At 51.1% G+C, this 21,154-nt stretch overlaps 7 protein-coding genes across 7 annotated transcripts; 5 read left to right on the top strand and 2 right to left on the bottom strand.

Annotated features, from left to right (window-relative positions):
- Positions 1–2,533: 2,533 nt before the first annotated feature.
- BROUX77_008201 (uncharacterized protein) lies at positions 2,534–3,187 on the top strand (the record flags this gene model as incomplete). Its single annotated transcript, XM_073753380.1, has 1 exon — positions 2,534–3,187. The coding sequence occupies one exon, from the start codon at positions 2,534–2,536 to the stop codon at positions 3,185–3,187; it is 654 nt and encodes a 217-aa protein (XP_073601576.1).
- Positions 3,188–3,351: 164 nt separating this feature from the next.
- BROUX77_008202 (uncharacterized protein) lies at positions 3,352–6,942 on the top strand (the record flags this gene model as incomplete). Its single annotated transcript, XM_073753381.1, has 1 exon — positions 3,352–6,942. One exon carries the CDS (start codon positions 3,352–3,354, stop codon positions 6,940–6,942), a length of 3,591 nt encoding a protein of 1,196 aa, XP_073601577.1.
- Positions 6,943–7,379: 437 nt separating this feature from the next.
- Positions 7,380–11,006, bottom strand: BROUX77_008203 (uncharacterized protein; the record flags this gene model as incomplete). The annotated part of the gene is made up of 1 exon (XM_073753382.1): positions 7,380–11,006. One exon carries the CDS (start codon positions 11,004–11,006, stop codon positions 7,380–7,382), a length of 3,627 nt encoding a protein of 1,208 aa, XP_073601578.1.
- A 50-nt stretch (positions 11,007–11,056) lies between these two features.
- On the bottom strand, positions 11,057–12,313 carry BROUX77_008204 (uncharacterized protein; the record flags this gene model as incomplete). Its single annotated transcript, XM_073753383.1, has 1 exon — positions 11,057–12,313. One exon carries the CDS (start codon positions 12,311–12,313, stop codon positions 11,057–11,059), a length of 1,257 nt encoding a protein of 418 aa, XP_073601579.1.
- A 3,532-nt stretch (positions 12,314–15,845) lies between these two features.
- BROUX77_008205 (uncharacterized protein) lies at positions 15,846–17,165 on the top strand (the record flags this gene model as incomplete). The annotated part of the gene is made up of 1 exon (XM_073753384.1): positions 15,846–17,165. The coding sequence occupies one exon, from the start codon at positions 15,846–15,848 to the stop codon at positions 17,163–17,165; it is 1,320 nt and encodes a 439-aa protein (XP_073601580.1).
- A 503-nt stretch (positions 17,166–17,668) lies between these two features.
- Positions 17,669–18,811, top strand: BROUX77_008206 (uncharacterized protein; the record flags this gene model as incomplete). Its single annotated transcript, XM_073753386.1, has 1 exon — positions 17,669–18,811. The coding sequence occupies one exon, from the start codon at positions 17,669–17,671 to the stop codon at positions 18,809–18,811; it is 1,143 nt and encodes a 380-aa protein (XP_073601581.1).
- A 1,103-nt stretch (positions 18,812–19,914) lies between these two features.
- Positions 19,915–21,081, top strand: BROUX77_008207 (uncharacterized protein; the record flags this gene model as incomplete). Its single annotated transcript, XM_073753387.1, has 1 exon — positions 19,915–21,081. One exon carries the CDS (start codon positions 19,915–19,917, stop codon positions 21,079–21,081), a length of 1,167 nt encoding a protein of 388 aa, XP_073601582.1.
- Between the last annotated feature and the right edge of the window lie 73 nt (positions 21,082–21,154).

Below are 21,154 nucleotides of genomic sequence, written 5' to 3' on the forward strand. Positions count from 1 at the left end.
GTCGAAGAAAGTAACAGGCAAGAGAGCTGTCCAAAGTAGAGGACACAGAACATGTCACAAGAAGTAGACGTATAGTGGTCGTAAGTAGACACAACAACAGCCGAAAGAAAATAGTCCGAACAGTGGCCTAACGCATTAGACACAACTGTGGCACGAAGACTAGACATAACTGTCAAGAAGTGGGACAGAAGCGAGCTGTTAACAAAGCGAGTAGACAGCAACTGTCAATACCCAGACAGACACGGGCTGTCAGCAAAGCGAGTAGATATAAACTATCAATACCCGGACAGACACGAGCTGTCGGCAATTATAACCCAGCAGGGGTCAAACGCAAGCACCATAGTGGTCAAAGAAGAGACACAAAAAAAGCAGTCGCCGATGGACACACGGTGTCACAAGGAAGAGGCATTAAGAGGTGTCAACCCAAAGAACAGACACGAGCTGTTCGTAGAACCAACGAGCTCAGCAAAGAACAGACACTAGCTGCTGATATCATATAAATAGACCCAACAGGAGTCAAAACAATTAGGCAAGACAAAGGCCAAGAAATACAGACACAGAGGTCTAAAAACAGACATAAACTGTCCAAGAAATCCCACAAGAACTCAATAACATGCTTTGGCACAATGGCAGGTGTGTGAGTAAACTCAACAACAACACTTTATACACTCAGGTACCATGTTGTAACTCAAAGTAATCTGGGAGTTGGCAACATCATTGCTGCAAGCCAAAAGGTGCATAGCTGGTAGACATGGCTTTCTGGAAACCCCCGTTCAGATGTGGCAAGTTGTAACGACTGGTTGATGCGGGACCAAATGAACAGCTTATAAAATAAGGTAGTTGACCGCCCGTAAATCAACAGAAGATCGTACACTGCCTGGTTCCCGAGGACAAAGAATCGGAGAAGCCAACACTGAAGAAGTAGGGGCAATGAAGCCACGTGTGAGCATGCCATCCAGGTTTTGCTTGACAAGTTGCAAATTTAGATGTGCATCATCAGACGGAAGAGTATTGATATGTTCGGCAGTCGAGACAAGATTAACAGCATGACCTGCGTCTTGACAAGAGGTGGTTGAAGGTACACCATCCCGCAAGAACACCGGACGCAAATCATAATAACTGTCCGAACTGCATTCGGGATATCGCTTGTGCACTTGTTCTAGCCGTAGGTCATCCTGATCAACAGGATCGAGAACCTGCTCAGCGGTAGTGCGGTGAGCCCGCCGGTTCTCATTGCTTGCAGTGGAACGCAAAGCTTGAGACGACATTAGCCTAGAGGAACAAAGTGCTTCAACGAAATTAAAGGAGCTGGGACAGAGACAGTGCCATCAACTGACTGTCCACAGAAGAAGAGAAGTAGATTGAGAAATGGAATCAACTAAGAACCAGAAAGAGCCGAGTTATGACTAGCGGACGAAGAAGGTTGTGTAACAACAGCAGCGCTAGTATGATCATAGGAAGACGGGATATCGGCCGTAGTCGAGAGCCGGAACGAAAAGAAGAATAAGGTGTGCTAAAGAATAACAAAGAGTTGGAAGAATGTGTGAGTCTTTAAATGAAGCTTAACAAAATATTACGGATAGGGCCCAAGGAAACCATTAGGGTTCTAGAAAGCCAACGACTCAGGACAATGATAGGTTCCAGAGGTGGACAGTCAGGCCTGCGCGGATATACGGCCGGGAGGAGAGGATAGAACTCTCTAGGTCGTATGGTCGGTTTGAGGTAAAGAGGCACACTCAACTAATTGATCTTATAACACACGGAAGGGAATAAACAATCACAGGAACACTGAGGTAACGAAGACGACAGAAGGTACTGATGCAATGAAGGCTATCAAGAAACAAGTGATAATTAAAGATATAGTACTAAAGAAGAAGGTACTATCGAAGAAGTGATACTATAAACTAGTATACAAAGAAGAATGGCAAAAGGGGTGTATGTGATTGTTAAGCTTGGGGAGCAAGAGTTAACCTGATCACACAGGGCAGAAGGCAACGCTATTTAAGGCGTTGCAGATTCTGACAACAGAGATCTTCCCAAGCTAGAACCAAATCACAGATAACCGAAAGTGGGGACATACGTAACTCAACGTTACCAGACGCTACTATCAAACCGGATGTTAGTTCACGAGATAAACCAACACGGCAGCAGCAGAACTGAAAATCCCTCAAGACACCCAGGCAACGATATGTCGCGTTACAGCGATATCGGCCTAACAGGTGTGGGCCCCACGCTCAAACGCTGTTGACACAAAAGGAACGAGAATAGCAGTCAACTCAGAATAAGCTGCATCAACTGCAGAGTACCGAGTTACCTAATAGCGATGATCTATAGTGTGCAAGCCGGCCACACCCGAGTAGATAAACCGGAGTGACACCTCAAGGTTACACAGACCACCAAGTGGTATAACCGTATCATCATACGTCCTTGGAACATTAGCGTGACACAACGGAAGCGGGGTAAGGTGCCAGGCATAACCCTATGCAATGGCAATGGCAAGAATGGCTATTCATGACACCCGGCCACTGGACACATGAACTTTGAAACGTACGACGATTTTATGAAATCGTTAGCTGAGGCTTTCGATGACCCTGACTGGCGCATGACTGCGACCCAGCAGATCTTCGACTTAAAGCAGACAGGTACTTGTACTGCCTATCACTCTGCTTTTACAACGCTGTTGAAGAAACTCGGTTGGGCCGACGCTGATTTCACCATTGCACTATTTCAGCGAGGCCTCAAGCCCCACATACAGGACGCTCTGGCTTGGAACACCTATCCTGCCCCTAAGGGAACGCTTGATCAGTTCGCTAATTTCTGCAACACGCTGGACAATACGATCAACAACCGAACCCGGGGAAACAACGGGAAAATCCAACCGCCTCCTGGTGTGGTCCCCTTTCAGCAAGATTCTCGTTCGAGAAATGCTGGCGCCCAAAAAGCTGTCCCCAACACCAAGCCAGCTAAGGGTACCTCTGCAGGTCCCGATGCCAACGGTCTACCCTTCCGTAAGACTGCTGACGGCAAAATGGCAAAGGGTGTTTGTTGGAAGTGTGGCGCAAAGGACCACATGCTAAAGGCTTGCCCCAAAAACAACCTTGCTCTTCGCGCAGCTACTGTCCCTTCTCCCTCCACTTCTACCCGGGCTCCCTCGACGGCCCCTGCGCCTGATGCGTCAAAAAACTAGAAGGGCTACCGACCCATTCCCCTCTGGTCCTGGCTAGCCCTGACGCTGCTGATGAGGGTCTCTTGAGAATCAGCACTTGTTCTCTTGATAATGCTATCGATTATGGTAACTCTCCCCCTCTGGTTATTCCTGTGACAGTGAATAATTCTATTGAGGCCTACGCTATGGTGGATTCGGGATCAACAACTTGTTTTGTGGATTCTGAATTTATAGCAAGGCATCAGATTCCTACTGTTCTCAAGGCCAGAGCCGAGTCGCTCCATGTTGTTGATGGTAGTGAAACTGCTGCGGGTAAAGTGACCCACCAAGTTCCTTTGTCCCTCTCTTTTCCTAATTATTCAGAAACTTTGGTTTTTCAAATCACGAAGCTTGGGGGCTACCACATCATCCTGGGGAAATGCTGGCTCGACGCCCATAACCCGGAAATTTCTTGGCCTTCCAATACGCTCAAGATATCGGTTACTTCTACCGCCGATGGCAATGCTGTGGCAGCTTCTGATTCTTCTTCTTCTTCTTCTTCTGTTTCGACTGCTTCTACTGATTCTGGCGCTTCGTTTGATTTTTCTTATACAAAAAACGACAAAAATATTGCTTCTACCGCTGGCAGTCAGATTGAGGGATCTGCTCCTGCTTCAGCCACTTCACCCCTTCCTTCTTTTATTGCACAATCGTCAGCTGTGTCTTGTTCCTGTGTGACGGTGTCGTCTCAGGCTTTGCATCGCTTTGCCAAAGCTGAGAAACTACAGATTTATCGTGTCACCGCTCAGGAAGTCCTGGATTATCTCAATCAGGAGGACCTAACTCCGGAACAAGAGCATGCACGGCTCCTTGAACGCATCCCGAAGAAATACCATGACCTACTTCCTCTGTTCTCTCGAGAAGGTGCTGATCAACTACCACCTCACCGGGACATTGATCATGCGATTAACTTCGTTCCCGATGCGAAATACCCCAAGGCCCCGCTGTACGATATGACTCCACTCGAGTTGCAGGCTGTCAAAAAATATCTAGATGGCATGCTTGCTAAAGGCTTTATTTCCTCTTCCTCTTCGCCGCTGGCTTCCCCGATTCTTTTTGCTAGGAAGCCAGGCAGTTTACGATTCTGTGTTGATTTCCGAGCCGTCAATGATATCACCATCAAAGACGTAACTCCTCTGCCTCGGATCAATGAATCACTGCGCACGGCGGCTACGGGAAACATTTTTACAAAGCTGGATCTGAGAGCTGCGTACCACTTGATTCGCATCAAGAAAGGTGATGAATACAAGACAGCTTTCAGAACTCGATATGGCATTTTTGAGTACAATGTGATGCCGTTTGGGCTCACCAATGCTCCTGCCACGTGTCAGAAATATGTCAGCGAGGTCTTGTCGGAGTATTTGGACATATTCTGTGTCTGTTACTTGGATGATATCCTGGTGTTCTCTCTGAACCAAGAGGAACATGATGTTCATGTGCGCAAAGTCCTGCTAAAATTAGCGCAGGCCAGTCTGTTTGTCAAGGGTGAAAAATGCGAATTCGACAAGACTGAAACTACCTTTGTTGGCTTTGTTATTTCAGCCGATGCTCTGAAGATGGACCCCGCTAAAGTTGCGGCTGTCCGTGAGTGGGAGGCTCCCCGAACTGTTAAGGGAGTCCAGTCCTTTTTGGGTTTTGCCAATTTCTATAGGAGGTTCATCCGTGACTTCTCTAGAATCTGCACACCTCTCTTCGAGTTGACTAAAAAGACGCAATCTTTTGTCTGGTCCTCTGAATGTGAGGCAGCATTTCACACCCTGAAGGACCTTTTCTGCTCTGAACCTATCCTCAAGCACTTTGATTACCTGTTGGACACTGTTATTGAAACAGACGCGTCTGACCGTGTAATATCTGCCGTCATGTCTCAATACCACCCGACTGACAAGGGGCTTCTACTACACCCCGTGGCCTATTTCTCTCAAAAAATGAATCCTGCCCAGTGTAACTACGGCGTAGGTGACAAGGAGTTGTTAGCCATTGTGGAGTCTCTAAAGTCGTGGCGATTCATGGTTGAAAGTCTGGAAAAACCTGTTCTGGTATTGACGGACCATCGGAATTTAGCCGTTCTTAAGCAAATTCCGGCCATGAACAGACGGCAAGCGAGGTGGGCTATGGAACTGAGCGAGTACCGTTATGTCATCACTTATAGGCCTGGCTCCTTGAATTCTAGAGCTGATGCCCTGACCAGACGCTACGAAGACCTCGTTTCTTCTTCTTCTGAGGAGGATAAAGAGCTGTGTGCTCCTATTATTCCCCCTGAAAATTTTATTGGTACCATGTCTTTGGTAGACGAGGTAAAAATCGCGCTATCCACGGACAAGTGGGCTCTTGATGTTATTTCTGCTCTTCGAGGCCAGTCGACCAAACCTCCAGATGTGGACCTCAGTGTCTGCAGGCTTGACAATGACGGTCTTTTGTTTGTCAACGACCTTCTATATTTGCCGAACGAGGATCTACGAGTTCGTGCATTGAAGAATTGTCATGATATTATGCCTAGCGGACACCCTGGACAAAAGAACACTTTTGAACTTCTTGTTCGGGAATACTGGTGGCCCGGGATGCGTCGTGATGTCATCCGGTACATCCGAAATTGTGAGGTCTGCCAACGGATCAAGTCCGCGCGACATAGTCCCTACGGTCTACTGAAACCTCTGACCATTCCGCAAGCTCGGTGGACATCTGTGTCCCTTGATTTTATCACCGGCTTGCCGGTCTCCAATTCTTTTGACATGATTCTCGTTGTCATCGATAGGCTTAGCAAAATGGCTCACTTTATACCTTGCGATTCCTCGCTGGATGCTGCAGGTTTTGCTAAGCTCTATTTGTCAGCAGTGTATAGGCTCCACGGTCTGCCATTGGACATTGTGTCCGACAGGGGTAGTCTGTTTACGTCGGCTTTTTCCAAGGCTTTAGCCAAACTGTTGGGCATAAAGCAAAATCTGAGTACTGCGTTCCACCCTCAGACCGATGGTCAGACTGAGCGTGTGAACTCTATTTTGGAGCAATACCTGCGGGGTTACACCAACTATAGACAGGACAATTGGGCTGATCTTTTGCCCTTGGCGGAGTTCTCTTACAATGACTCCGAGTCCAGTTCTACTATGCTGACGCCCTTCTTTGCGAACCACGGGTTTCACCCCAGAAGTGGGCGTGAGTCGCTCCCAGTCTCTGTGGAAAAAGGCCCGTTGCGGAACTTTGTTAAAGAGCTTGACAACATTTGTCAGTTTTTAAAGACTGAAATTACGTGGAGCCGTGAGCGGATGACCGAGTACGCGAATCGACACAAATCTTCCGCCCCTCTCCTTCGAGAAGGGGACTTAGTGTGGCTTTTGAGTAGAAATATTCGAACTACTCGTCCTTCAAAGAAGTTGGACTTCAAGAAGCTTGGCCCATTTAAGATTCTACGGAAGGTGTCTTCGCATGCCTACGAGTTGGCACTCCCTGCCACTATGAAGGTTCATCCCGTCTTCCACGTTTGTCTGCTGGAACCATGTGCGTCGGATCCTCTTCCTGGCCAGAAAAACCCTCCTCCTCCTCCCGTCATAGTAGATGGCGAGGAAGAATTTGTGGTCAAGGAAATTATAGGCGTGTCTTCGCGTGGCCCTCTGCAATATCAAGTAGTTTGGGAGGGCTATGAACATGATGGACCCTCCTGGGAACCTCTGGACCATTTAGCCAATGCACCTGAGAAGGTTGCAGAATTCTACAAGAGGATGCCTAACGCCAGACGATCTTAGTACTGCTGTGGAAATCAGTCATAAAAAGGGGGGCTACTGTCATGAATAGCCATCCTGACACTGCTCATGCTAAGGGTTATGCATGAGACCTACCCCACTCTTCTTTTCCACAACGCCGAAGGTCGGCGACCTATGAAGATGCGCTTATGGCACAGGTTGGTCTGTGTATGTAAGGCTTTACGGTCTAAAGGAGAACGCTTTTAGAACAGCAGAAATAAATTAAGAAACAGATAAAGAGAAAAGACTAATGTACAAGAAAACGGGCGGAAACAACACTATCTATATACACGCGGTAGAGGCATGACGCGTACCCTTGACAACGGCGGTGTGCACACGGGTTTGGCAGGCGGTGAGTAACGGCGGTATGCAAGGCGGTGTGGACGGCGGTGTAAACGGCGGTGAGGGCGGAGCCTGAGCCTACCTCGATCCATAGATCGTTACAATCGCCTCCTCCTCCCTCTCCTCCGGGGGACTACTGGCAACTTCCAGGGGCACTCGTGGGTCTGCTCGTATCTCTCAAGGGCTGCTGTGTCTTTGACGTGTGACAAGGGTTCCCACGTTGGCTCTGCCCATCCAGTCCACTGGACGAGCACTTTGTGACGTTTGTCGACGACCTTGTGTCGTAGGATCTCGTCGACAAGATACTCGCCAGCCACTAAATCGCCGGAGGCTTCTTCGGGCGCGATTGCAGGTGGTTCCGGGTTGGCTAGGACTTGGGAAGGCAGAGGGTCATCACGGGCGCGGCGGACAAGACTCACGTGGAAGACGGGGTGGATACCGGTGGGCGTGTCGAGTTTTACGGCGTGTGTGCCAACGATTTGGATCACGCGGTACGGCAAGGCAAGCCAGTCGAGTGTCTTGGAGGGGCGGATGGTGCGCACGTTGCGCAGACGCAGGTAGACTCGGTCGCCGACTTTGAAAGCTTCCGCTGCCTGGCGTCCCCGGTTGGCATGTCGTTCCTGTGTTTCGAGGGCGACAGCCATGGAGGCTTGGGCGAACGCGGTTGCGTCGCGGTGCTTGGCGAGCCAGTTGTGGCCGGCAGTGGCGGGGGAGACGGTGGAGCCTGGTTCGTGGTCGGTAGTCAAGTCGAGGGGGTCAATGTTGTAACCGTGGGTAAAGAAAAACGGGGAAAGGCCAGTGGCAGTAGCGGTGCGATTGTTCAGGGCGACCTGGGCTTGGGGGAGAAGTGCAGCCCAGTCGTCTTGCAGGAAAGCGGTGAAGGCACGAAGGTAAGTCTCGATCTCTTGGTTGGAACGCTCTTGGGCGCCGTCGGTCTCGGGGTGAAACGCGGTGGAGAGGCGGCGGGTGATGGAGAGTTGGCGACAGACTTCTGTCCAGAATAAACCGGTGAACTGAGGGCCTCGGTCGGAAGTGATGGCGCGAGGTAGGCCGTGGTGAGCAAAGACATGGGTTATAAAGGCTCTGGCAACATCTGGGGCAGTGTAAGATTGCATCGGTATCAAGATTTTACTCTTCGACAGCCGATCGGTGATTCCCAAAATTGTAGTGCAGCCTTCGGACTCAGGGAGACCGACGATGAAATCCATGGCGAGTTCTTGCCAGGCACGGTCCGGGACGGGCAGGGGCTTCAGGAGGCCACGCTTCTGGTCGCGCCAAATCTTGCTTTTACCGCAAGTGTCGCAATTACCAACGAAGCGGCGGACATCGTCAGAGAGGCCAGGCCAAGCGTAGGAGCGGCTGACTAGATCACGGGTTGCTGATCCTCCAGGGTGACCGGTAAGCGTGGAGTCATGGACTTGCTGGATGATACGAGTGCGGAGGGGCTCGTAGTACGGGATCCACAGGCGGTCACGCCAGAGGAGACGGGTGGCGGAGTCGAGGGTACACTCGCTGATCTGCCAAGGAAGGCCCCACTCGTTGGGGAACGAGCGGGCTTGTTCTTGGACAGCTTGTCGCGCTTGCCAATAACGTTCGTTACGGGTAAGTGCCGAGTGCCAGAGGGTCTGGAGTTCCGGGTCAGCAAAAGGGGCATCTAGGGCAGCGTGGTCGAGGGTCAGGGTTCCTTCAGGGTCTTTGTCAGGCTCTTTAGCCCAAACGGCGGCGGCAATGACGAAGTCGGGCCCGTCAGGGCGCAGAACTTGGTGGACACGGGACTGGAGGCGTTCATCGGAGAGGTCTTGGGGCAGGTCTTGGTCGCGGCGGGAAAGGGCATCGGAGGTCACTTGAGTAACGCCGGGTCGATGAATTAACCGAAAGTCGAACTCGGACAATTCATGGGCCCAGCGGCGTTGGCGTTCTGACAGGGTTCTTTGCTTCTGGAAGTACAAAAGGTTCTGGTGGTCGGTGTGTACTTCGAACGGGATGCCAGCGAGGTAGGAGCGCCAAGCGCGGAGGCAGGAGTGGATGGCCAACATTTCCTTATCGTGGATAGGGTAGTTGACTTCCGCTGGGCTGAGCTTTCGCGAGAAGTAAGCAACAGGACGCCAAAGAGAATCAGCACCTTGCTGTCTGAGGGAACCTCCCAGGGCCCAGCCGGAAGCATCGGCTTCAACGATGGTGGGGAGGTCAGGGTCAAAGGTGGCAAGGAGCGGGGCAGAGACAAGGGCCTTCTTCAAAGCTTCAAACGAACGGAGTTGTTCGTCTTCCCACTTGAAGGGTTGGTCCTTCTTGGTCAGCAGAGTCAGGGGAGCAGCGACGGTGGAGTATTCGGGGACAAAACAGCGGTAGAAGTTGGCAAACCCAAGAAAACTACGGACTCCGCGGACAGACGTGGGAGCCTCCCATTCCTGGATGGCTTTGACTTTGTCTGGGTCTGCACGGATGCCGGAGCCGGGTTCAACAATGAAGCCGAGGTACTTGATGGACGGGGATTCGAATTCACTTTTGTCCCAATCAAGTTGCAGGCCAGCATCTCCAAGAGCGCGGATGATCTGACGGACAAGGTCACGGTGGTGTTCGTGGGAGTCAGAGCTGTAAATCACTACATCATCGAGGTAAGCGGAGCAGGATATTCCAAGCCAGCGGGAGAGAACATGGTTGATGAAACGTTGGAACGCAGCAGGAGCACCAGTGAGACCGAAAGGGGTGACCAGCCATTCATACGCGCCGAGGTGGGTGCGGAAGGCCGTGTAGGCTTCACTGCCTTCTTTAAGACGGAGGCGATGGAAAGCAGAGATGACGTCAACTTTGGAAACGTACTTGGCAGCAGCAATATCACGGAGGGTGTCGTTGATCAGTGGTAACGGGTAACCATCCTTCTCCGTGACGCTGTTCAGGGCACGGTAGTCTACGCAAAAACGAAGACCACCACCAGGTTTCTTCACGAAGATGACGGGGGCACCGCCTTCAGCACTACTAGCTCGGATAAAGCCAGCGTCCAGCAGGTCGTAGAGGGTTTTCCGGAGGAGCAGCAGTTCTTCTCGGCTCATTGAGTACAGAGGACACGAGGGCGGGGACAAGCCTGGTTTAAGGCGGATCTCTGTATCAATTCCAGGGCGGTTCGGGGGAAGCTCAGAAGCTTTCTTCCTATCGAAGGCGTCGATGACGGGAAGAAGCCACTCGGGACAGTTGGCACGGGGGTCGGTGTAGATCTTGGCTTTGAGAGCTTTCTCAATGTCATGGAGCGTGGCGGAGAAAATGCGGACATTGGGAGAGCGTCGGGCTCTCAACTGGAAGGCACGGATGGCGCGGGCGGAGACGGGGAGAACGTTGGGGTCAGCGGTGGTTGTAGTCAGGCGAAGAGGCGTGGGCAGGCGGATGAATACTTCGTTTTGCGCGGGGCGAAGGGAAGCATCGTGTTTGGCAATCCATCCTTGACCGAGGATAAGGTCTTCAGACTGACCGGGGACGATGTAGGCGTAGAGTTTCTCGTCCAATCCTCCGAGACCAAGATCGAAGACAGCAACTTGGTCTATGACGGGTGGATTTCGGTCATCAACTACTTGAGCAATTGGACGAGGGCAGATGGGCAGGATGGCAGCGTGGGCGCGGGTAGCGGTGCGCGGAGAGACAGTGGCAAGACACAGGCAACCGGAGTCGACGAAGGCAGAGGTAGAACAAGTTTTATTTAGAACAACATCTATATAAGTACCCCTAGCCCCCATTTCCTCCCGAGCGATCTTCTCTCCTTGGGGCTCTAGACGGCGACGTTCGCCTAGAGCTCTCCATTTCCCGACATGTCGCGGGGCACGGGCGTGGGCGCAGGCGCGGGCAGAGGCAGAGGCAGAGCCGGGGTCGGCATAGCAGGCTGGTAAAGGTTGGCGGAGCGGACAGGGACAGTGGTAGTAGGAGCAAAGTTTAGCGGGCAGTTCTGGCGCAGATGGCCAGTCTGCCGGCAGCGGAAGCAGGCGCGGTTGCGGCGAAGGCGCTCGCGCTCCTCGTCGGTCAATGGCTTCAGGGCCGTGGTGGTGATGGTGGGGGTCCAGTCCATGGCGTCGGGGTGGCGGACAGGTGCAGGGTTGGCAGGGAAGGACGGGGTTATCCTGCTGGAAGAACGCTCGAGGACGTTGCATTCCTCCAGCTTGGAAGAGACGGTAAACAACTCGGACTTGTAATCCTCGTAGGTGTAATCCGTCCTCGGGTTCGCCATGGCCCGACGCAGTTCTGGACAGAGGGCGGTGCGCAGGATAGAGATGCTGGCACGGTCGGAGTCAGTACCAGCTTCGCCGAGCAACTTCTCGAACTTGGGCAGGAAAAGAGCGAACGGCTCGTTATCCCGCTGGCGGAGGTTCTGGAGTTGCGTGGAGGCGCGCTCGGCAGCATACGGGTCGATGAACATTCTGTCCAGGTATGCGAGGAAAGTGGCAGCGGTGTAGCCCATCTCAAGGCCACGGGCAAAGTAAACAGCAACAAGGTTCTGGGCTTCGGTGGACATACGGGCAAAAAGATATGTGTACTGATCCCCATCGTCACCGATGGAGGGACCGTCACGCGCGATCTTTTGGCGGGCGTACATGGCCCAAACGCGGTACTCGGCTCTCTTGCCGCTGAACAGGGGAATGTCGGGAATCTTGGGCTTGGGGCGTTTGACAAAGGCGTCAGCTGTGGCAACGGGGACGGACGGAGTAGCAAGAACGGGGGGAGCAGGGGAGGCAGTGGCAGCGCGGGCAAAGGCCTGGAGATTGGCGATCTCCTGGTCCCGCTGTTGTTGCGCGCGGGAGAACTCTTCGCGCAGTTGTAGCTGTGCGCGTTCGTTGTCTGCGCGCAGTTGTTGCTGCGCACGTTCATTTTCCTCACGCATGGTCTGGAGGGCTTGGAACAAGTCTTGCATGGAGGGGCCTGCGTTGCTCGGGCCGGGGACAGTGGGGTTGGACATTGTTGCGGGAGGCGAGGCGGGGTCAAAGAAGACAGAGTTTTGAGAAGCAGCGTCAGAGTCAGAATCAGGGTCTTGAGGGGGGACGCGGTAGGACATGTGACGGTCACAGGAACGTTGGGAACGGAGGTAATTGGCGTTGGACGAGGGGACAAGGTGGGAACAGGGTCTGGTTCAAGGAACGTAGTCGAGGGACGAGGACAAGAAACGAGGTCGAGGAACGAGGACAGGGAACGGGGTCGAGAGGACGAAGAAAGATCTGTTTCTATTGTAAGGCTTTACGGTCTAAAGGAGAACGCTTTTAGAACAGCAGAAATAAATTAAGAAACAGATAAAGAGAAAAGACTAATGTACAAGAAAACGGGCGGAAACAACACTATCTATATACACGCGGTAGAGGCATGACGCGTACCCTTGACAACGGCGGTGTGCACACGGGTTTGGCAGGCGGTGAGTAACGGCGGTATGCAAGGCGGTGTGGACGGCGGTGTAAACGGCGGTGAGGGCGGAGCCTGAGCCTACCTCGATCCATAGATCGTTACAGTGTAGATCGTGAGTTGATCAACGGATATGAGGTTGTCGTGGGATGTGCTGAGCACGGGTGCTCTGATAGACGTTGTTCTGCTGCTGCGGAGTTTTCTTGTTGCAATTGCCATTGCGTGCTTAGGTGGGGGTTGTTATCTGGTTCGATTGTTACGAACCTGTTACGTCTTGTTTACACGAGACTTATCTTTTGTTCATAGTTAGATGTTGATTGTTTCTAGCTTGGGAAGACAGAGTTTTGTCAGGAGCGCCGACAACATAAATATCGTCGTCTCCTGCCCTGAGTTGATCAGGTTTACTCTTGTTCTCCAAGCTTAACAATCACATGCACTTGCTTACCTTCTTCTTCTTCTTTATACCATTCTGTTCTTGCTTTCTTTGCAGTTCAACCTTTCTTCTTCTTTGAAGTGTGTGATTGTTCCTCCTCCTTCCTCTTTGTGCCGCTCTATTCTCAGAATAGCCATCTAAGTTGTGTGTTGCCTCTTCATCTCAACCGACCATACGTCTTAGCACTCTGTCTAACTGACGTCTTCCTCCACAGGCCCGACTGTCCACCTCAGGAACCTATCATTGTCCCGAGTCGTTGGCTGTACCCGGAACCCTAATCCTTTCTTCGGGCCCTATCCGTAATAGTTATACCACTTGGTGGTCTGTGTAACCTTGAGGTGTCACTCCGGTTTATCTACTCGGGTGTGGCCGGCTTGCACACTTTAGATCATCGCTATTAGGTAACTCGATACTCTGCAGTTGATGCAGCTTATTCTGAGTTGACTGCTATTCTCGTTCCTTTTGTGTCAACAGCGTTTGAGCGTGGGGTCCACACCTGTTAGGCCGATATCGCTGTAACGCGACATATCGTTGCCTGGGTGTCTTGAGGGATTTTCAGTTCTGCTGCTGCCGTGTTGGTTTATCTCGTGAACTAACATCCGGTTCGATAGTAGCGTCTGGTAACGTTGAGTTACGTATGTCCCCACTTTCGGTTATCTGTGATTTGGTTCTAGCTTGGGAAGATCTTTGTTGTCAGAATCTACAACGCCTTAAATAGCGTTGCCTTCTACCCTGTATGATCAGGTTAGCTCTTGCTCCCCAAGCTTAACAATCACATACACCCCTTTTGCCATTCTTGTTTGTATACTAGTTATAGTATCACTTCTTCGATAGTACCTTCTTCTTTAGTACTATATCTTTAATCATCACTTGTTTCTTGATAGCCTTCATTGCATCAGTACCTTCTGTCGTCTTCGTTACCTCAGTGTTCCTGTGATTGTTTATTCCCTTCCGTGTGTTATAAGATCAATTAGTTGAGTGTGCCTCTTTACCTCAAACCGACCATACGACCTAGAGAGTTCTATCCTCTCCTCCCGGCCGTATATCCGCGCAGGCCTGACTGTCCACCTCTGGAACCTATCATTGTCCCGAGTCGTTGGCTTTCTAGAACCCTAATGGTTTCCTTGGGCCCTATCCGTAATATTGGTGCTCGAAATCTTGTAGGAAAGACACAAAACTCTGGTGACTTCCCATCTGTATAGCGCAGAGCTTCTGGCCTGCCTTCTGGATCGCGTCCTTGTCTTCAAACTGGTCGTTGATGTGCTGAAGAAAACTCTTCCAATCCCAATTGTGTATGGCGCCATCGGTGAACCATTGTTCTACTCTCGCTTGTTGCTCAGCGTGAATACTCATGAAAATGCTGAAACAAATTGCTTGGGAAGACCCGATGACGTGAGCTGCGATTTGCGCGCGGACCTTCAACTGTTTAAAATATCTGGGGAAGGACAAAAGCTTTCCATCCCACTCTGGCCACGGTGCGTTGTAGCGGTGGTTAATCATCGGTTGTGAAGGTGGTAGGGCAAGTGCAGGCGCGGGAGGAGCCGGGGCTTGTAGTTTCGCGTGGTTCTGTAGTATCATCTGGACTATTGCGAGTTGCTGAGGCGTAAATACTTCTAATCCTGGGGTATTGGTGGGCTGCTCCTGTTGGGAGTCGCGGGGTAGCCCGGACAGAACATCTTCTGTTTTGTCGTTCATCGTTAAAGTATGCTATCTCACGGCAGGCTTCTAAGAGAACATAAGGGGTAATGAAGCTTCCTCACAAGCTTCTAAGACAACAAGGGGTCATGAAGCTTCCTAACAAGCTTCTAAGACAACAAGGGGTAGTGAAGCTTCCTCACAAGCTTCTAAGACAACAAGGGGTAGTGAAGCTTCCTCACAAGCTTCTAAGATAAAAAAAATGTGATGTTAAAGATAATATGTGACGGGTTGTCTAAGTACGGAGAAAACTCATAGTTAGGTCCAATGCTGTTTATTATCTTTAACATAGGGAAGAAAAGAAAGAAAAGGAAGAAGAAAATCCAAACTAAAGATGGGGGAACTGGCTCTGCTTTATAGGCGTTCGACAATCCAGTTGTGTGCGCCCCACCAGGGCAACCAGCCCTATGACCCCTGTACAATAAAAGTGGAGCAACACCCGTTGTTACGGGTTGAGAACCCGTGGTTGGATCAGACAGAGCTGATCCAGTGCTTTCGAATGCAGGTCGTTTCACCGAATTTGGACAAGGTTTCGGATGAACTTCGGCAACTCTTCGGAGGCTTCGGAGAGCTCGGACCGGGTCGGACTTGAGGTCCGTGGGTAGGATTCGCCTAATCCGGCAGGATGCAAAAAGGTCCGAAGTGTTCCGAGGGAAACTGAGGGATTCTGACGGGATCGGAGCTAACCTCGAGTTATCGCCGAAAACTCGGACATAAGGAGCTCACGGAGGGATATTGAGCCGATCGGGAACTTGCATTTGTAAGCACAAAAATGTCTATATAGTAGACCCAAATCCGCTGTTTAGTTTAGTCTTTCTTCTTCCTTTTTCTCTCCATCAAAAGATAATAAACAGCATTCTGGTCATAACTGCAAGACTCTCTTGTACTTAGTGAACCGCTCACATATTATCTTTTGATCCTTTATTGTTTCTTAGAAGTTTGTGAGGAAACTTCATTGCCCCCTATTGTTTCTTAGAAGTTTGTGAGGAAACTTCATCACCCCCTATTGTTTCTTAGAAGTTTGTGAGGAAACTTCATCACCCTCCTACCGTGCCATACTTGACGAATGAAGTACGGCATCACATCAAGCCCCCGCAGTACAAGCCCCGTACAGCCACCCTCGCCCTCATTCTGGTCCGCATCCGAAGACAACGCGTCCCCTATACGCCGTCGAGCCAGAATGAGTAACGACAAGATGGAAGATGTTCTGGCTGGACTTGCGCTTGACCAGCCTGGCCCCTCCCGGCAACAAGCCGAGGCGCCCCCACAGCAGAGTTCAGACACCCCAGGATTGGAGGTGTTCACCCCGGAGCAACTAAGAGTGATCCAGATGTTGCTACGAAGCCAAGTCCTGTTACAGGCAACCGCCCCCCCGGCACCTGCACCTGCCCCGGTAGCCCCTACCCCGGCGCCAGTACGTACCCCGGGCCCCTTCGCCCCGATGATCGACCATCGGTACAACGCAAAATGGCCGGAGTGGGACGGAAAGACAGCGTCGTTCCCGCGATTCTTCAAACAGTTGAAGGCCCGAGCTCAGATCGAATCACAAGTCGTTGGCTCCTCCCAGGCAATTTGCCTAAGTGTTTTCATGGCCATTCCCACAGAGCAACAGGCCAGAGTTGAACAGTGGTTCACTGACGGAGCCACTCATGGTTGGGATTGGGACGCCTACCTTGGCCATATCCATGACCAATTCGAAGACAAGGAGGCTATTCAGAAGGCGGGTCAAAAGCTTTTGACCATGCAGATGGGAAACCATCAGAGTTTTATATCGTTCTTGCAGGATTTCGAGCATCAAGTTGGCCTTTGTGGAGGTTTAGATTGGCCAGACCGTGTGAAGATCATGTACCTGAATTCCGCTATCAACCAAACGTTACAGGTACACCTCACGGCAAAAAACCTCCCCAACGATGATTACCCGCGTTGGGTTGAGAAGGTGAAGACGGTGGCTGGCCGAGTGGAAGCGTTGCCAGGATACCGGTCGAAGGACACGTCCAAGACCTCGACGTGGTACGCGAAAACTAGAGGTGGAGCAAGGTTCGCCGAAGTGGTGACCCCAAGTGTCGCAAATCAGCAGACGCGAATCGACAACGACGGAGACACCATGATGACAGGTGTCAACGCCCTCCAAGGCCGCGCCTCGAACAACTATGGACAACGCCCCCGAAAATCCCGCGCCCCTTGGAGAACCCCGGCGGAGATAGAAACCGCTAGATCCAGCAACGCTTGTTTCCGCTGTCTTGCCAAGGGCCACCGATCCTTCGAATGCCCCAAGTTTGCCCCGGCCCGTGCGCCCGCAAGAGTGAACCGCACGACAATCCAACAAGCCCCCGAATCGATGGATGATGTGGCCGATGACCTTTCCGACGACGAGGAAAAAGAGTAGACTCTGGGAAAAGTCGCCCCCAGGGTCATAAGAAGAAGAGCCCCAACAATTGCGATGTTCCGCTCGATGTATTTAAAGATTTACACTCCACTCCGTTCCTAATTGAAGCATTTATTAACAATTCCTTTTACTGTGATGCTTTATTTGACAGTGGATGCCTTGTAACATCGGCGTTCAACGAGACTTTGGTGAGAAAGAAAGGGCTCCAGCGCATCCCGATAAGAAGACGGGAACTCAAGTTAGCCGAAAACGACGAAAAAAAAAGATGGATCTCAGAGATGGCGTTCTGCGATCTAGATATTGACGGCCGGACAGAAAGAATTTTCGGGTACGTCATCCCGAACCTAGCATACGACATGATTTTGGGAAAACCCTGGATGGAAAGGAATGACGTTGTCTACCTGGCGAAAGAACGAGTCATACGCCTCGGAAGCGAAGAAGATGCCCAAGTTGTGAGAGAAAAAGGATGGCTCGACGCCCATATAACAACCACAAAAGCGAGCATGGTGATGGCATCCGTCTTTGCTGCAGAAATCCGGCGCAGCAAGAAAAAGAATGAAGACATAGAGGTTTTTGCTGCCACCATCGAAGACATCAACAAGGCATTGCAAGTAAAACCTCGTGTTACCCTACAAGAGATCGACAAACGACTGCCTAGCGAACTCAAACACTTGGCAGAAGTGTTTTTAGACGACGAAAAGGACGACCAACCCCCGAACCGCCCCGGAATAGACCACGCTATCAACCTGACGAAAGACAAACAAGGGCGAGAGAACGAAGTCCCGTGGGGTCCCTTGTACAGCATGTCCCGCGACGAGCTGTTAGTCTTACGGAAAACCCTCTCGGACCATCTGGACAGGAATTGGATTCGAGCCAGCAGCTCTCCCGGCGGCGCGCCTGTTCTTTTCGTACGTAAGCCTGGAGGAGGGTTGCGCTTTTGCGTTGACTACCGCGGCATTAACGCCATTACTGAAAAAGACCGATACCCGCTTCCTTTGATCAGTGAGACACTACGAGCGTTGTCTAAGGCGAAGTACTTCACAAAGGTCGATGTTCGTGCCGCTTTCCACAAGATTCGCATAAAAGAGGGAGATGAATGGAAAACGGCCTTCCGCACACGTTTTGGACTTTTTGAATGGCTGGTGACGCCTTTTGGACTCACCGGAGCCCCTGCAACCTTTCAACGGTATATCAATTCAACCCTGCAAGAATATTTGGACGACTTCTGCTCCGCGTATATTGACGACGTCCTGATTTACACCGACGGCACCTACGCAGACCACATGGAAAAAGTTAACCTCGTCATCAAGAAATTGGGAAATGCAGGTCTCCGTTTAGACATCGACAAGTGCGAATTCGCAGTTTTTGAAACAAAGTACCTAGGTTTCATCATCCAAGCAGGCAAAGGTGTCAAAGTCGACCCAGCAAAGGTCGCTGCCATACGAGAATGGACGCCACCCACCAATGTCAAGGGCGTTCGAAGTTTTATAGGATTCGCAAATTTTTACCGCCAGTTTATCGATTCCTTCAGCGACGTGGCGGCTCCACTAGTCAGGCTAACGAAGAAAGGCACCGCATGGATATTACGGATAGGGCCCGAAGAAAGGATTAGGGTTCCGGGTACAGCCAACGACTCGGGACAATGATAGGTTTTTTTTTTTTTTTTTTATTCATTACTCGCATGGAACCTGATAGGGTTATGGCGAGGTGCAGTAAATCTACACATAGCAAGGTACAATAAAACAACATCCAAACTCCAGCAAAAATCAACGACAAAGGAAATACGTCGTGGTCGACACCGTAATTTGTCCAAAGACACAAGCACCAATTCCTCCTCACTCCTCAACTTCCTCCACTCTCCTCCCACCACTACTTTCTCTTCTTGTCATGAATAGCCATCCTGACACTGCTCATGCTAAGGGTTATGCATGAGACCTACCCCACTCTTCTTTTCCACAACGCCGAAGGTCGGCGACCTATGAAGATGCGCTTATGGCACAGGTTGGTCTGTGTAGATCGTGAGTTGATCAACGGATATGAGGTTGTCGTGGGATGTGCTGAGCACGGGTGCTCTGATAGACGTTGTTCTGCTGCTGCGGAGTTTTCTTGTTGCAATTGCCATTGCGTGCTTAGGTGGGGGTTGTTATCTGGTTCGATTGTTACGAACCTGTTACGTCTTGTTTACACGAGACTTATCTTTTGTTCATAGTTAGATGTTGATTGTTTCTAGCTTGGGAAGACAGAGTTTTGTCAGGAGCGCCGACAACATAAATATCGTCGTCTCCTGCCCTGAGTTGATCAGGTTTACTCTTGTTCTCCAAGCTTAACAATCACATGCACTTGCTTACCTTCTTCTTCTTCTTTATACCATTCTGTTCTTGCTTTCTTTGCAGTTCAACCTTTCTTCTTCTTTGAAGTGTGTGATTGTTCCTCCTCCTTCCTCTTTGTGCCGCTCTATTCTCAGAATAGCCATCTAAGTTGTGTGTTGCCTCTTCATCTCAACCGACCATACGTCTTAGCACTCTGTCTAACTGACGTCTTCCTCCACAGGCCCGACTGTCCACCTCAGGAACCTATCATTGTCCCGAGTCGTTGGCTGTACCCGGAACCCTAATCCTTTCTTCGGGCCCTATCCGTAATATTTTGTTAAGCTTCATTTGAAGACCCGACGCTATTACAACTTTGGCTCTCTTTGGCACTTTTTTCTCTCCTCATTTATTTTTCCCTCTCTATTACGTTTCAACTCGCAATGGCCCTCACTCGCGAAATGATCGAGCATCTCAATACGTTCCTCCTGTCGATTCCTGACCGAACTCCTGAGAACTGGCATCTCGGTGCCCTTCCTAGGGAGTTCAGTGCTGAGATCAAAATGGCTATTGTGGCGGCTTACATGTCTGGTCTGCGCACCGACGATGGTGCCCCGCCCATCCCCGTTGGCTCTGTTCCTGATGCGGCTCAGGTTTACTGGGCTGCGTTCCAGGCTGGCGCTGAAGCCCGCTTCAACTCCCTTGAGTCTCTTCCCCGAGTCAAACGGGAAGAGGATGCCGATCCGTTGAAAGAGGCCGACAAGCATCTTGATGTCGTGCCCTATGATGGCAATCAGCAAGGCTTCCAGGCGTTCCAGAGGCAACTTGCGGTCAAATTTGCTGCTGCACCCAAGCACCACCGCACGGAGCAGCGCAAGCTGATGACTGCCTTCTCCTACCTTAGAGATGGCGCTCTGGATTGGGCCATGCCTCGGATGGACCCGGCCACTGGACACATGAACTTTGAAACGTACGACGATTTTATGAAATCGTTAGCTGAGGCTTTCGATGACCCTGACTGGCGCATGACTGCGACCCAGCAGATCTTCGACTTAAAGCAGACAGGTACTTGTACTGCCTATCACTCTGCTTTTACAACGCTGTTGAAGAAACTCGGTTGGGCCGACGCTGATTTCACCATTGCACTATTTCAGCGAGGCCTCAAGCCCCACATACAGGACGCTCTGGCTTGGAACACCTATCCTGCCCCTAAGGGAACGCTTGATCAGTTCGCTAATTTCTGCAACACGCTGGACAATACGATCAACAACCGAACCCGGGGAAACAACGGGAAAATCCAACCGCCTCCTGGTGTGGTCCCCTTTCAGCAAGATTCTCGTTCGAGAAATGCTGGCGCCCAAAAAGCTGTCCCCAACACCAAGCCAGCTAAGGGTACCTCTGCAGGTCCCGATGCCAACGGTCTACCCTTCCGTAAGACTGCTGACGGCAAAATGGCAAAGGGTGTTTGTTGGAAGTGTGGCGCAAAGGACCACATGCTAAAGGCTTGCCCCAAAAACAACCTTGCTCTTCGCGCAGCTACTGTCCCTTCTCCCTCCACTTCTACCCGGGCTCCCTCGACGGCCCCTGCGCCTGATGCGTCAAAAAACTAGAAGGGCTACCGACCCATTCCCCTCTGGTCCTGGCTAGCCCTGACGCTGCTGATGAGGGTCTCTTGAGAATCAG

Source organism: Berkeleyomyces rouxiae (assembly GCF_048999995.1).
Source record: "Berkeleyomyces rouxiae strain 22BRR77 chromosome Unknown BrBRR77_ptg000014l, whole genome shotgun sequence".
Lineage (NCBI taxonomy): Eukaryota > Fungi > Ascomycota > Sordariomycetes > Microascales > Ceratocystidaceae > Berkeleyomyces > Berkeleyomyces rouxiae.